General features: G+C 38.2%; 2 protein-coding genes across 2 annotated transcripts in view; both read right to left on the reverse strand.

Annotated features, from left to right (window-relative positions):
• Positions 540-2,545, reverse strand: LOC107624000 (U-box domain-containing protein 26). The gene has a single exon (XM_016326427.2). The coding sequence runs from the start codon at positions 2,072-2,074 to the stop codon at positions 827-829; it is 1,248 nt and encodes a 415-aa protein (XP_016181913.1). The 5' UTR covers positions 2,075-2,545; the 3' UTR covers positions 540-826.
• Positions 4,887-15,478, reverse strand: part of LOC107622017 — a 57,095-nt gene continuing 46,503 nt past the window's right edge. The window contains exons 2-6 of the mRNA XM_021114578.1: positions 8,274-8,662; positions 7,003-7,068; positions 6,845-6,909; positions 6,433-6,549; positions 4,887-4,919 (exon numbers count right to left, since the gene is read on the reverse strand). Of these exons, the coding sequence (XP_020970237.1) occupies positions 6,546-6,549; positions 6,845-6,909; positions 7,003-7,068; positions 8,274-8,662 (524 nt within the window). The 3' untranslated portion in view covers positions 4,887-4,919; positions 6,433-6,545. The remainder of the gene's footprint in view (positions 4,920-6,432; positions 6,550-6,844; positions 6,910-7,002; positions 7,069-8,273; positions 8,663-15,478) is intronic.

A 15,478-nucleotide genomic window follows, 5' to 3' on the forward strand; every position in this document is an offset into this window, starting at 1 on the left:
CTCAAACACTTATCGCTCATAGACAGTCTCGTCGTGCTGTTCACCTACGTCCTAATAATACCAATTGCCCCATCACCATAGCTTTCCATTCCAAAATAAATCATGTCTCGACATTTTCTTGTACACATAGATCACAAACCGAAATTTGTCCCCCTTGACAGAATTTAAATTGTGATTAAGAGCTGTAAAGATTGTGTGATAACGGATTGGTATAACGGATTGAGATACAACATTCGAATTGATGAACAGTAGTGAGAAAGAGCAGCCATGGAAAGGAGTCCCCAACATGATGATTAATTCAAAATGATGTTCCTCGGAAGTCAAAAACACTAACATATGTGGAGCAATCAGAAACGTGTACTTCACCAAATGGCAGTGAATGTTCTTTCCAACCCAATAACCATACAAGATTCCCCACATGCAACCAATTTCACATATTACAAACAACAACATGCCACCGACCAATTCCATCCAAATTCAACTTCTTCAAAAAATTCCTATAATAAAATTACAAGAAAAAGAAAAGAGAAGAAAAGAATGGAAAAAACAAAAAAGTTAGCTCTATTTTCAATCTTGCAAAAATTACAACCTGTCGATGATTTTTGTTTTGTTCTTCACAATAATTCTTACATATACAGAGAGAAAAATAATACACAATTACAGTTCGATCTACTACAAATCTGAGAATTAATTCTAAGTTCCAACTTCAAAATTTATATGTCCATCTTTTTTTTTAAATAATCTAAATAATTTTTTTTAACTAACAAAAATTACAATTTTATGAGATTACAAAGAAAGAAAGAAAGAAGGAAGGAAAAGGCGTGTGTCAAAGTGGCACCACCAAAACCTGGCTGCATGCAAATTCGTCAGAATTTCCAATGGAATCTTGTGGCCACGAATCCCGAAGCAGCTTCAGCAACAGCTGCGCCTTCCTCTTCGCCCTCTCCGTGCAATCGCTTTGGACCAAAAGCAGAAGCTGAGTCAGCACACCCGCAGCCACCGCCTCTCTCTGGCACCGCTCCGATTCCGAGCACAGCGCCAGAAGCGCACCGGCGGCATACTCTGTTGCGCGCTCTGAGATCTTCAGTATTATCTTCACCAGCAGTGCCACCGTCAGCGCGTGTTCAGCGAACGCCGCGCAGCCTGCCGGAACTCTGCATAGGAGCTCCACCGTCGCAAGCGCTCTCTCAGCATCGCACTTCTCGAAATCGGCGAGTCTGTCGACGAGAACCTCCGGCGCACCCGCTGCCACCGCCTTGTGCCGGGTCTGCTTCACAAGACACAGCGCGAACAGCGCCTTGATCCCAATCTTGAGCGCGCGCGGGAACGATATCGGGTTCCGTAGCAAATCAATCACGCCATCGTAGATTTCGTCGACATTGCTGATCTGAGATCGGAGCTCAGGCAGCCGAGTCCCGGCGGCAACGATTTCGATCAACGCGGCCGAGTTAACACGGACCTCCATGGAACTATGAAACAAAAGCATTGACAGGTACCGGATCTTATCCAAATCAGATGCAACAAACTCGCATTCATTCTCGCCAAGCGAGAACATCACGAGAATCGCAAGCGCCTCATGGTTCATCTCGTCGGAACCGTTACATGAGAAAACGACAGTTAGTAAGATCTGAACGGCGCCGAGGGAAGCAATGAGAGAGCGATTCTTATCCGAGTCGCGGGCGAGTCCTCTGAGTCGGCGGAGCGAGTTGACCCGGAGCTGAGTCGGCGCGGAATCTGACGAAGCTTGGTTGAGCAAGGAGCGAACCATCGAAGGGTCTGCCGGCTGCTTCGGCGTCGGAATCCGCTCGACGCCAAAAGCACGGTTGGCGACGCACCATTCTTGGATTAGCCGTCGGAGTGTGTGGTTAGGGATTAGAGTGAAATCCGTTAGCGGTGCTCGTGTGACCGGACAGGTGGTGTTGCCGGTAGCCACCCATGACTCGATGCTTGGACGGTCGTAGGTCTGACCGGTGCAGACAGTGACCGGGTCTCGCATAAGCTCAAGCGAGATTGGGCACCTGAAGTGGTACGGAATCTGAACCCCCAAATCCAACGGTTCTAAACTGCCAGGCATCTCAATGAGAGAACGAGTTTATGTGTGTATTTCTTGTGTGGTATGGTTTTAAACAGTTTTAGGCTTTAGGTGTACGAACGAGGGAGGGAGAAGAGAATAATAATAATTAGAAAAAATAAAAATAATTGAATATAACGAGTGAGAGGAGAATAATGCTAAATGGGAAGGGTCTGCAAATTCTCTATAGCTAAGTTACGGTTTGCTTTCTCTTATATGAGATGGAACAGAGGAACATGCCCAACAGAGAGGGGAGAGAGTAGAAGTGAGAGAGAGAGAGAGAGAGAGAGAGAGAGGGCCCAGTACTCGCTTCTCTCCTCTCTGCTCCTTATCTGACTCGGTTTTTCTACCACACGTGTGGCGGCATCTATCTCATCTTAGACTAAACTTGGAATCTAACCCTGGTTGGGAAATGCCATCACTGTGAGACAAGGGAATGGTCAAACCTAATGGTCCCACTATTACTGCTTATGATCTTACTCCTGTGAACATCATATTCACTAATTGCGTCCTCCATTTGCTTTTTTAATAAATATACTACTGTTTGTTGTTATTTGTTAATCTTATTTATTATTATTACACATCGCCCCCTCTTTCTTTTTTTATTTTCTTTTCTGTTTTGCGTGACTTTGGTCTTATTTGCATTCACGGGCTCTTTTCCTTTGCTTTCCATTTGTTCCTTCTCTTTTTTATTTTGATTTCTTGTTGACCCTACTACAATCGAAGGGAAATAAGCTTTACACTGTTCTATTGCAACTTGTGTGTGTTTTTCTCATGACCGGAATATGTTATGTATAGGGAGGGATCAATGTATATGATTACATGATGGTTCATTGCATCCATCAAAAACAAAAAGGTTTTGACGACGGAAATAGTGTCTGTTTAATTTTGTATTGATAATCATCTTGTAAAAGCTCTTTACCATGGAAAATAAAAAGAAAATGAACCTTTTTTTCTAAAAGTATTAATCCGTTTCGAAGGATATGGAAACAGCATCCATGCTTCTGTTGAAAAGAAACAACGTAACAATATCAATTGGACGTCATGCATGACAATTAAACCAAAAACCGTCCAACAACGCTTCGGTTTTTAAGGTCAAGTAAATTTTACGGTTTAAATTGGTTAAAAATCAGGAATTATTACTAGCATTCAAATTCAAATATCTATCTTATCTTAGCTAAACAAATAAGATAAGATAACAAGATAAACTATATAAAGGGAGTCAAAACTCTTTTCGGTACATTACACATTCCTAACCCATATCTATGTCACTTACACTCATCACCTCCTTTACTGAACTAAGTTCTCCAACCCTTTATACAAGAACAAAGAGATCTTCACTCTTTTCTCCAAAAGCAAGAAGAAGAGTAAAGGGGATTAGAAACCATGGTGGCTGCTACCATGGTCGAAGCTATGAACCGCTTAGTTTCATTGTGCTAATGAAATCAAGACACTCTCATTGACGAATATGGAGATTCAAATTAGGAGAGTAGTGAGAAAGATAACTTGGAGCTTTAAGAAGAAGAAAAGGAGTTGAAGCAAGAATCACAATAAAAGGAGAAAGTTGACACAATTGAACCGGAATAAGTGGTTGGAGAATTGAGGAAAATTGATTAGGAAGTGGATTCCATTATTAATGATTTTTTGTCCACAGTGACCAATTCCCTCAATGATCTTGTTGAGCCTTCCCCCATTGAATTCGAAATGGGTGTTGACATAGATTTTACGCAACCTCTGAGGTATGACTTGAGTGATGGGGAAGAGCTAGAAGAAGTTGGTAAGAAAGTAATTAAATATGAAGAACCATGTCAAGAAATGGAAATGGAAGATGCTTACCAAGAGGTGGAGGTAATCAAAGAAGAGCACAAGGGAGTGAAACTTGCAAGACCGTTGAAGACATCTCTTTCTAAGTCACCATCATCCATTACATTATTCAAGTGGGTAAAATTCATATCCTTTAGCTTTCTTATTCCAGTTGAATATGGGTTGCTTGAGACGGATTCTCAACTTAGAGCTCTTTGTGGATTCAAGAGTGAAAGAGAGATGGTTAGTGGTAGGAAATACCATTTTAGGTTTATTGTGGTGGCATCTTCGAGGTTCAATTGCAACGGTTGGAGTAGTGCTCAGTTGACTGGGTCTAGGAGAGTGCTTGGGTATCCAAATGAAAATTCTGGATGCTTACCACCTAGATGAAATTTTGAAAATCAACTAGAAGATGGGTGTAGGAACAAGATTTGGGATACTGGCATACATGAGGATCAATTTTGGGAGTTCCTAGCTTGTTTGGAACTTCATCAAAGCTTGGTGCAATTAACTTGGAACTTTCACTACAAGAAAAACACCCATTCAGGTACACTTGAAAAGTGTAGCCAAAAGTGAAAAAAATGATGCCTTAGGCTACGGCTACGCTTTTTGGGCTACGGCTACGCTTTTTGGGGTGATTCCTATTCGGCCGTTGCCTATTCTCAAAGGCTACGCTTTTCTGCACCAAAGGCTACGCTTTTGACGTTTGGGAATAGGCTACGCTTTTCAAGTGATGCTATCCAGGACCAAAGGCTACGCTTTTCAGCTTTCATTTTTCCAGAATAGGCTACGCTTTTCAATGCTACTGCATCACTTGTAAAGTGTAGCCACATTGTATACCATAGCTACTTTTTATAAGCGTAGCCTTAGATCCCTCTTTTTTTTTTTGTATACTATAGCTACTGTATATAAGTGTAGCCTTAGGTCATACCAATTCAATGTGACCCTGAGGAAAATAGAAAACTCTGTCTTGAACACAAGGAACATCCATTAATGGCCTTGCACAGCCTCTATATCTCTTTAAACAAATCATCACCAGCCCCATCTGCCACAAAACAAAACACAAACATGTTGGAAACTTTGCATGGTTTTTTTCAGACCAAAAGTTGGAAACTTTTTTCTCTCATTTTTGCATTAAGCTCTTCCTTAGTAACCTCCATGTTCACAAGGCAAAAAGGGTCATTCACTTCATATTGAAAAATTAAAAGAAAACATTAAAAATGAAAGGTTCCAACAATATTAGTCAATTGCTAAAAGAACACAGACATTACTCTTTTTCAGCTCAACACTCACATTAACCAAACATGGTAACAACAAAACCACATGAAAATAAATAAATAAGTGGGAGATATTGAGCAGAGGAAGAGATATTATTAGATCTATTAAGACTTAAAAGAGTCAACTATCTAAGGTAAAGAGTCAACCATAGTCTCTTGAAACTCAGCTCCAAGATAGCCACTAGAAACATGGAACCAGTTATCCAATAACAAGTAGTTTGCCACAGTACCAGAAATATATAGATAATAATAAGAGACAATCAAGAAGACATGAAAGGAGAGAATGAAGGGCACAGACCTCATTTTGGATCCTGTTGCATAAAGATTCAACCAATTGATTTCTGTCAATCCCATATCAACCACTTCCTGAAGAAGCTCTTCGTCAATCTGCAAAACCATGATATTGATGGATTTTGTAAGTGAATAAGTGTGAGTATCAAAATTGTTTAAGGTGGAGTTAATGTCAAAAATAAAAACCGGGCAAATTGATAAACATAAGGACACTATTCTATTCTTTATCAGAAGGTAAGATAAAGAACAAATATGTTCCTTTTGCTTCACTCAAATTTTAACTCCAGTTGGCACAGTCTTAGAGAAAGAACAAACTTTGAAATGCTGAATTCAATGATAGGAATATTTAGGAACATGAAGCTCAATAGTTGACAATAGTTGATAAATTGCCATGAGCCACGAAAATATTGCAGCATATATAATCCACATGCAACAAAAATAATTAACATGAAATCAGTAAACTACTCTAGACAAATGAATAATAGTCCCCATTAGTACTTGATTTTTGTTTATTAGAACATTACCATTTACCACTACAAAGTAAACTGCTGATTAAGAAAGCAACAATCATTCACATACAGATCCAAGAATCAAGCAGCTGACTGGTCAATAAATATATTATGTAGCCTAACTTATTTGAGAATAAACATACTCAATGGAAAGGTTTCTGCCATTTAATCACCAAATATAGCTAAAATCAATATCTAACTATTCTAACCCTTACCTCTTTGTTGATCAAATACACAAGACTTGTCCCTGTTTTTCTCTTGAGCCCAAACCTTAACCGTTCCAAGAACCAGAATTTTGGTTACATTTTACAAGGCCATTCGACCAAATTAAACACAGAGGAGAGAAAATCACTCACCTCTCTTTGCTTGTGGTGGTAGTTGTGTTAAAAGAAATTGAATAAACTGAAAAAAATAGAGCAAGAGAATTATCAGAATTTTGAATTAGAGGAGAAAAGAAAGAAGATGAAGTCGCTGTCCTCACCTAGCAAAGAAACTCAAAGAACAGTTGGGTGAGTGGAACGCAGCTCCCTCTTAAGCTTCAGTCAGCTCCCTCCTGACTTTGAACGAGGTTTACTTGCACTTGCTAGCGGGTTATCACCTATAATTAGCAATTTAGCACATCAGTGAAGCTCATAAAACCACACAAGCAACATTGTCAAAATACAATTTTGTATAATTGATTTTAGGTATAATTAATTCTAACATAACTGGTTTTTATGTCTGCTACTTCCTCTCAATGTAATTCTAACACAGTAAAAATTTTCACTTCGATCCCAATTGATTCTAGAGACAAGAATTTGATTCTAGTTGAGAAAAATCAAACATAGATTAAAAAGGAGGTTCCAATTTCTAAACATGTAAGTATAGCCAATCAGATAAGAGGAAGTTCTAACTTTTGCAATCCATTATCCATATATGTATCCAAAGATGATATCACCCGAGGAAGTTGCTCTAAAATCTGCAATTTGAAAAGTAAAACAACCAGCATTACACACACTAGAAACTTGTTTTTGCAATCATCCACTACCCTGCATCAGATAAAAGTGTGCACCTGCTCTGTATTCTTCATAGTAGAAACCTTTGCCATAAGGTTCTTGAGAAGCTTAGTGAGTTTGGCCTACAAGTGATCGAATCACAGTAATAACAAGTTAACTATAATAATTAAAAAAGAAAACTCAAGTAATAACAACATAAATTAGAGATGTAAGATTCTACTTGAAAGGGTACCAACAATTTTCAATCAATCCCACTTGAAAGACACAAGATTATGCAAAACCACTATTTTTCAATATGTATATTTATAAACCAATTTGCAGAAACTGGTTTCACATTCTAATGCGAAAGAAACCAAATTTACTCACAGAAATTAATTTTCATGAATTGAAATTTAAAAGACTAAACTGAATCATAGGTAAAATCTGAGAAAGCAAACATAAAGTACTAAAAAAAATGACTAAAAGGAATACTCCTATTATTACTAATTAAAAAGGCCCCAAAGTTTGATTTAGTGGCTTTATTAGTTCACTGAGGAATTTTCTTCACTCTTGCACACCAAGAGCCTGGCTGTTCTTAATAAACAGGTAGGTAAATGAGCATTGGAATTTAGAATCGGTAGCAGCAAGTCTTATGAATGAATCTGAGATTTGATATTATAATTTTTAATTATAGTTGATAAGAAGAAAGATGGTTAAAAGTGCCAAAAAAAGCATAAAGCAGAAAGCCAGCAAATCAGAAATCTATGGCAATCTGCAGGCTGTGTTTATAGAAATGGATAGCACTCAAGATATAAGCATAAGCCTTCAAACTTTGTCCCAATTGAAGAATAGCTAAGTTTATATTATTCATCTTGAATTGTGATTTTTCACAAAATCATTCAGTGGTGAAAGAACTAGCTGAATTAAATAAATCATAAACTCACCCAGATTTATGAACTTGAAATAAATAAATCAAACTAGACATAATAAATAAATTAATAACAGTGACAAGCATACGCAAACCCAGATTTTCTTTGCTTGTGGAAAATTGTTAGTAGCATTGCATATAATATAGGTCACTAGAATTGATATGATCCTTTGAAAAATCACTAAGAAAAATCACTGTAAGGACACTATTCTATTCTTTATCAGAAGGTTAAACAACGCAGCTTCATTAACAAATAATCTAACAATACTCATTAATCTCTTAAACCACGCAGCTTCATCAATTCATAAAACCCCCAAATTAAAACCAATATTTCACAGATTAAAACCCCCAAATTAAAACCCCTAAAATCGGAACCCTAAACCTCTGAAATTTCAGAACCAAATAGAAATCAATACATACATAATCAACACGGAGATGACGATGATGAAAAGCACGAAGATGACGATGGTGAGGGCGGCGCAGCGATGATTTGTGCAGAACAGCGAAGAAGAGTGATGGTCTGTGCAGTGGTGACAATGGCAAAGGTGACAAGCGACGATGGTGAACGGTGAGTGGTGACTGGCGGTGAGTGGTTACTGGGTGGCGACGGTCAACAGCGACGGTAAGAATGGCGAAGGTGAGAGTTGTGCGCGACAGGGTTGGCGAAGGTAAGGGCGGCGCAGCGACGAGATGACGATGGTAAGGGCGGCGCAGCGACGAGGAGGAGGGCAAAGAGAAGCGACGGTGAGTGGTGAGTGAGAGGGTTTCTATAGCGAGAGTGTTTCTTCGATAGTGAGCTTTGGAGGGTTCTGAAAGGGGATTGAGATGAAGGCTAAGTCTGGGTTTTGAATTTGGAGGGACAAAAATTTCATTAAGTGTGTGAGTTTTTCTTTCGAAAACTGAGGAAAAAAATTTATTAAGTGTCAAATTTTTTGCTCTAGATACATTAGGCATCACTTTTGAAGTGCACCCAAAACTTAATAAATAGGCTACTCTTTAAAAGCGTTTCCTTAGATACAAAAAGTGGACCCATAAATATTAACATACGGCTACACTTTTTAAGTGATTTCTATAATACCTAAGGCTACACTTTTTAAATGATGCCAAAATTGTGTTTCCTTTTCTCTTATAAAAAGGCATCACTGAAAAAAGCGTAGCCTATTCTATGAATAGGCTACGCTTTTTAAATGTAGCTTAAAAAAGTGTGGCTGAATGGGTATTTTTCTTGTAGTGTTTGGAGCATATTGGAATTCCAAGAATTGGTGGAAGTTCAAGGATGAGTTCAAACATAAGCCACCATGATAAGGAGCTCGCCAAATGTCCAACGTAAGAACTATAACTAAAAGTCCATTTTCTCTTTTGTATATATTTAGTGAATAAGATGAATTTTCATTTCTAGTTAGGTTTGTTTAGTTTAATTGGTAGTTTATCTTGTTTAATAAGGTTTGGCATTGGTTTGGTATCTTGTTTAAAAAGAGCACCGTTTGTGCGTACGCATTGGTCATGCGTACGCACAACCCCCAACTCTTGCCAAAGTCACGTATGCAACCAAGTCATGTGTACTCGACATGAAAGGCCAGTAAGCATAGTACATGTCGCGTGCATGGTACTTACGTACGCACTCTTGTTAAAAAAAAAACATTTGTGCGTACGCATGCCTCATGCATACACATGATCTACAAAGTTTGCCAATCTCGCGTATAATGCGTGAGCATCATATTCCCTTTTTCTTACTATTTTCCAGTTATTTTTAGTTAGATTTTACTTTGTTTTACATAATTTTAGTGCAAATATCTCCTTTGGATGCTACTTTGAGTTGTTTTAATGTTTTTATGATTTTAGGTGAAATTCGGAGCGATTTGGCGGAGTTTGGAGCTAAAAAGAAGAAACTTGCAGCACCCTCCCTGGGCGCTAAACACCCAACTGGTTTTTGAAAGAAGGACTCAAAGAGAATGCTTGAGGATGTGATAAACCCATATTTAATGATATATTTTGTGCTTAATCTGAGTGATTTATTCAATCCTTCACCCACTTATTCATATTAATTGCATGGTTTTACTTTCCCTTCCTTATTATGTGATGTATGTGAAAAACATGTTTCCTATGCTTTAAAATTAATTATTTTAATTACCTTTATTTCCATTCGATGCCGTGATTAGTGTGTTGAGTAGTTTCAAATCTTTTAAGGCAGGAATGACTTAAAGGATGGAAAGGAAACATACAAAAATGGAAGGAAAGCATAAAACAAAGTTTGTGAAGAAACTGGCATCCACGCGATCGCATGGGCGACGCGGACGCATGCCAAGTGCGAAGAAGCAGCAACGCGGCCGCATGACTGACGCGACCGCGTGCCCTAAGCAGAACACATATGACGCGGTCGCATGAGTGACGCGACCGTGTGATAAGGAAAACTCTGAATGAAGTGACCGCGTGACCCACGCGGACGCGTGACAGAGGCCACGCACCAGAAATTGCAGAAAATGCTCCCAGCAAATTTTAAAGTCCTTTTTGGCCCAAATCCAAGTCCAGAAGGCATAGACCAGAGGTTATGAAGTGAGGGAATGCATCCATTCAAGAGAGAGACGACTTTTAGTTAGTTTTCATGATTTAGATTTAGTTTTGAGAGGGAGATTCTCTCCTCTCTCTTAGGATTAGGATTTAGGATTTCTCTTAGTTTTAGGAGTGACTCTCGATCCCAGGTTCAATGTTCTTTTACTTTATATTTATCTCTTACTTTCAGATACTTTAATGCTTATATTAGTTATGTTGCCTATTTGGCTTATGCTACATTCATGTTACATATTACTCTTTTGAATTAATGTTATTTGAGGTATTTCAGTTTAATATTGCTTTCTCTTATTTACGTTATTGCTATTCCCATCTGAAGAAATTTTTTATTCCAGTAGATTTACTTTCCTCCCTTTTGGTCTTGGTTAAGAAATCAGTAATTCAGGAGTTATCAAACTCAAACATGAATGGTAATTGTTATCTTTGTTAATTGAATTGAACTTCAATAATCCCAATCTTTCCTTAGGAAATAAATAGGATGTGAAGATCAACCAATTAATCCCTTGACCTTCCTTTATCTTAGTAGAGGTTAACAAAGTGGAATTAAGATTCAATTCTCATCATCATTGATAAGGATAGCTAGCATAGGACCTCTAATTTCTCATACCTTGCCAAAAGTTTATTTACAGTCATTTATTTATTTTACTTGCCATTTAAATTACTTGTTCTTCATTTACTTTGATTGCTAATTAAACCATTCGCTCCTCATTCTCAAAACCCCAATTTACAATCTCCATAACCAATAATAAGAACATACTTCCCTGCAGTTCCTTGAGAAGACGACCCGAGGTTTGAATACTTCGGTTATCAATTTATTTAGGGGTTTGTTACTTGTGACAACCAAAATGTTTGCATGAAAGGAATTTTGAAGGTTTAGAAACTATACTTGCAATGAGGATTTATCCCCAAATTTCTAGACCACGCAAAAGTTCTCTCATCAAAATGGCGCCGTTGCCGGGGAACTGCAATCGTGTGCCTTATTATTGGTTATTGTAAATATTTTTTTTACTTGTTTATTTGTTTTTATTTTCCCCTCTTTATTTCTTTTAGCTACTATGAATTCTCACCCCTTTTGCTTTGAGTTTGGTTCTAATGTTATTGAAAGGAATGAAAGTTATAACATGAATATGCATCAAGGTCAGAGCAATCAAAGATGGATGGAGCCAAGAGGATCCGATCAACCCTTTAGGCAACAACACCCTCCAAGATATCATGGACAAAGACCATTCCACAATGCATACCAAGCAAATAGACATGGTGGACAACCTTGTAATTACCAACAAGCCCCACCATGTGCTTATAGACCATCCTCTCAACATAACTTCGAACCACCACACTCACAAGCTCTTTTTCACCATTCACCACTATATGATCCTCATTTACCCCTGTTCCAATCCAATCACTCCCAAACACCACCACTTCCCCCTGTGCCATATCCAAATCTATCACCCTGAGAATCAGAGGTTCGCCTCAAGGAAACAGTAAATCGACTTCAAACAACCCTTCATCAACTGGAGCAAGCAGTAAGTCAATTATCTTCTAAACGTTCGAACATTCAAGGGCATCCCACAGCCCCATGTGGACAATCTAACGAAGAGCATAGTATGAAGGAGATACTAGAAACTCCAGTAGACAAGACAGAGCATGGCTTCGTACTAGAACAAGTAGAGGAAGCTGTCATTATTGAAGAAGAAGAGTTGGTTGAAGACTTAGGAGACGCTGAACCTCCACGGGAATCCAAAGTTGTGGAGTGATGAGACACAGAAGTTGGTGAATTAAAAATTATTAAAATAGTTACGTTGCAAGTATAGTTCTTAACTCACCGAAAATCTGCCTATCAATTTAAAAATATGTCACAGAGAGTTTAAATTAAAAATTACTGGGAGTTTAAGTCCCAGGTCGTCTCCCAACGAGTTGCAGAAAAGTGTGCTATTTTATTAATCAGATGTTCCAAGAAGTTGAGTTAAGTAGGTGGAAAATTAAATTGAGAAAATTCAAATAATATGAAGCCATGCGGCCGCGTCACTGCGATTTGCTCTCCTTCGCGCGGTCGCGTGAGCCATGCGACCGCGTCACTTCTCGCTGGTTATCTCCTCAATTTCTTGTGTTCCTTCCATTTTTGCTAGCTTCCTTTCCAATCTCCAACTCGTTCATGCCCTATAAAGTCTGAAACACTCAACACACAGATCACGACATCGAATGGAATAAAGGAGAATTAAAATTACATAATTAAAGTCTCTAGGAAGCAGTTTTCAAACATGTTATAAATTCAGGAAGGAATTATAATTTCATGCTAATTTAATGAATAAGTGGGTAAGGATCATGATAAAACCACACAATTAAACACAATATAAACCATAAAATAGTGGTTTATCAACCTCCCCACACTTAAACATTAGCATGTCCTCATGCTTAATTGAAGGAGATAAGGAAATAAGTAGGAACATGTAGAAATTCATGAAATGCAATGCAAGCCTATATATATAAATAAATGCAACTATATGATTCTTGCCCACTTGATCAAAAGTAAATAAGCTCTTCAAAATAATTACAAATCAAATTCCACTAATTCTATAATTATACAATAAAACAGATAAAAGTGCAAGAAGATAGCTCATGAAAGCAGAGAACATGAAAATTCAAGCATTGAACCCTCACTGATAATGTATGTACGCTCTAATCTCTAGTGTATAGGGTAATCACTCTATCCTTCTCTAATCATGCTTTCTAACTTTTGTTTTTCTCCTAACCAATCAACAACAGTTAATATACCAATGCAAACATCATGAGGTATTTTCAAGGTTGTAATGGGGCTAAGGTACAGGTAGGGGTATACATTTGGTCAAGTGAGCTAATAAATTGAATCTTTAATTAACCCAAATTTCAACCCAACCTATATATTTTTAATGTAATCTTAAAGTTTATACCTAGCTACCCAGAATTCCCTTTTTCTATCCATACTCATGTATCAAATTTATATTTGGTTCTATCATATGTGCATTGATCTTTGAATTCTGAATTTAACATTGGGGTAATTTTTGTCCCCTTATTTATTTATATAAATTTATTTTTATTTATTTATTTTTTTTTTATTTTTTTTATTTTTTATTTTTTTATTTATTTTTTTTTTGACATTAAAATAAATATAGCTTATCAATGCACATAGATTTTTAATTTTTATAGTTTCACATGAGTAGGTATCCAAATTCCCATTAAATTCTCATGACACATTCCCTTAACAACTTTTGTTCCCACAATTTCCCATACTTAACTAGCACACACAATTCTATCTTAAGCTAACCAAAGATTTAATTTGGGATATACAATTGTTTTTCAGCTTAAGGTTAGTAATGTGGTAAAATATAGAACAAATGGGATTTAAAGGCTCAAAGTGGTTAACAAAGGTAATTGAAAAGGGTAGGCTTAATTTGGATAAGTAAACAAAATATAATAAATAATGGCCTCAATCATGTGCAAGCATGTAAATATAATAAATATTGGACATATAAGATAAAACAAAATATAGATTACAATCATAGAGAAGTAAACACACAAGAATGAAATAATTATGGTTAAATAATGTAACCATACATAAAGGCTCAAATCTTTCACAGGTTGTGTGTTCTTTAGCTCAAATGTCATGTTCCAAATACAACTCAAGCAAATTTATCATAAAAATTTTGAAAAATTAGTGAAATTTTGTTCTAAAGATAGAGTCTTAAAAGAAACTTATTGTCTTTTCAATCAAGTAGAACATGCATGCAACTATCCTAACCTATGCAATTTATTCTATTCTATAAAAGAAAGAGAATCTAACTAAAATATCCTAATTATTGGTGCTAGAGAAGAGAAATTACCTCCGGAAGTCAGGTTCTGACCGACCTCCCCACACTTAAGGCTTTGCACCGTCCTCGGTGCCGTCTGTCAGGAACACTGGTAGCAGTATCTCCACAGTCAGGACCATTATGGCTCCCTGTGCTGGTAAAAGAAGTGGAGTCCAGGGTATCCGAGTCCTTGAAGTGTCCCTTGAGTAGCTCCTTGAGGTGTTTGAATCGGCGCTCGTTACGGCGCTCTCTCATCTTTGCTTTATGTTCTTGCCGATCCAACCTTTCGATTATCTGTTGGAGCAATTCATCAGTTGTAGGTGCTTGTGGTGTTGAAGAAGGATTATCTTCAACTGGAGTAGTAGGAAGGCTTGTAGTGGCTGCTGGGAGTTTGAGGTATTTCCCGTTAGGGACATATTGATCATCCCATGGAAGCACGGCTTTGGTGTCCCCAGCTCCGTAGGAGACTCTGGCTGCTGAGACAAGATCTGAGACCAAGGCGGGGAAAGGTAAGTTGCCCACAATTTGTACGTGTCCCATAGCATTCCGGATATGTCTTGAGAGATGCAGAGGTTGGTCTGTAAGGATGCACCATAGTAGAACAGCCATGTCCGCAGTGAAGGAGGACTCATCAGTGCTCGAAAAGACGTAATGGGACATGATCTGTGCCCAGACGCGAGCCTCCATGGTAAGTGCTGAAGCCGAAATTCCCTTAGGGCGGGTACGGTGGTATCCGTAGATCCAACGGCGGCCAGGTAATGCGATAACTCCGAGAACGGAGTCCCAGTCAAATTGGTACCTCTGGCGCTTAAGTGCGGCTTCTTGGAAGGCATCCATTCCTTCTGGAATAGGGGGAAGACTCAGAGCTTGCTGAATGGCCTCTTCTGTGATGGGGACTTGCTTCTGCTGGACATAAACAGACTGCAGGGTTGGCATGTAGAAGTTAGAGTAGAACTCAACTACCCAAGAAAGATTGACCTACCTTGGCTGTCCCCGTAGGAAACCCCATTGTCTTCGTTCAATTTGTGGCTCAACAAAGGAAGCAATATTGGACGGGAGGATAAGAAGGTATTCATTGTTATAGTTTCTTTCTGCCAGGATAGGGAACATCTGTTCACAGTAGCGATTGGGAAATCGCGTAGTGTCCTTTGCTGGAAAGGCTTTCTCCTTCTCATCAACCTTTATTATCCTCTTAACTCTTTTTGTTGAGGGCTTGACTGCGGTTGAAGAAGG

Source organism: Arachis ipaensis, chromosome B10 (assembly GCF_000816755.2).
Source record: "Arachis ipaensis cultivar K30076 chromosome B10, Araip1.1, whole genome shotgun sequence".
Lineage (NCBI taxonomy): Eukaryota > Viridiplantae > Streptophyta > Magnoliopsida > Fabales > Fabaceae > Arachis > Arachis ipaensis.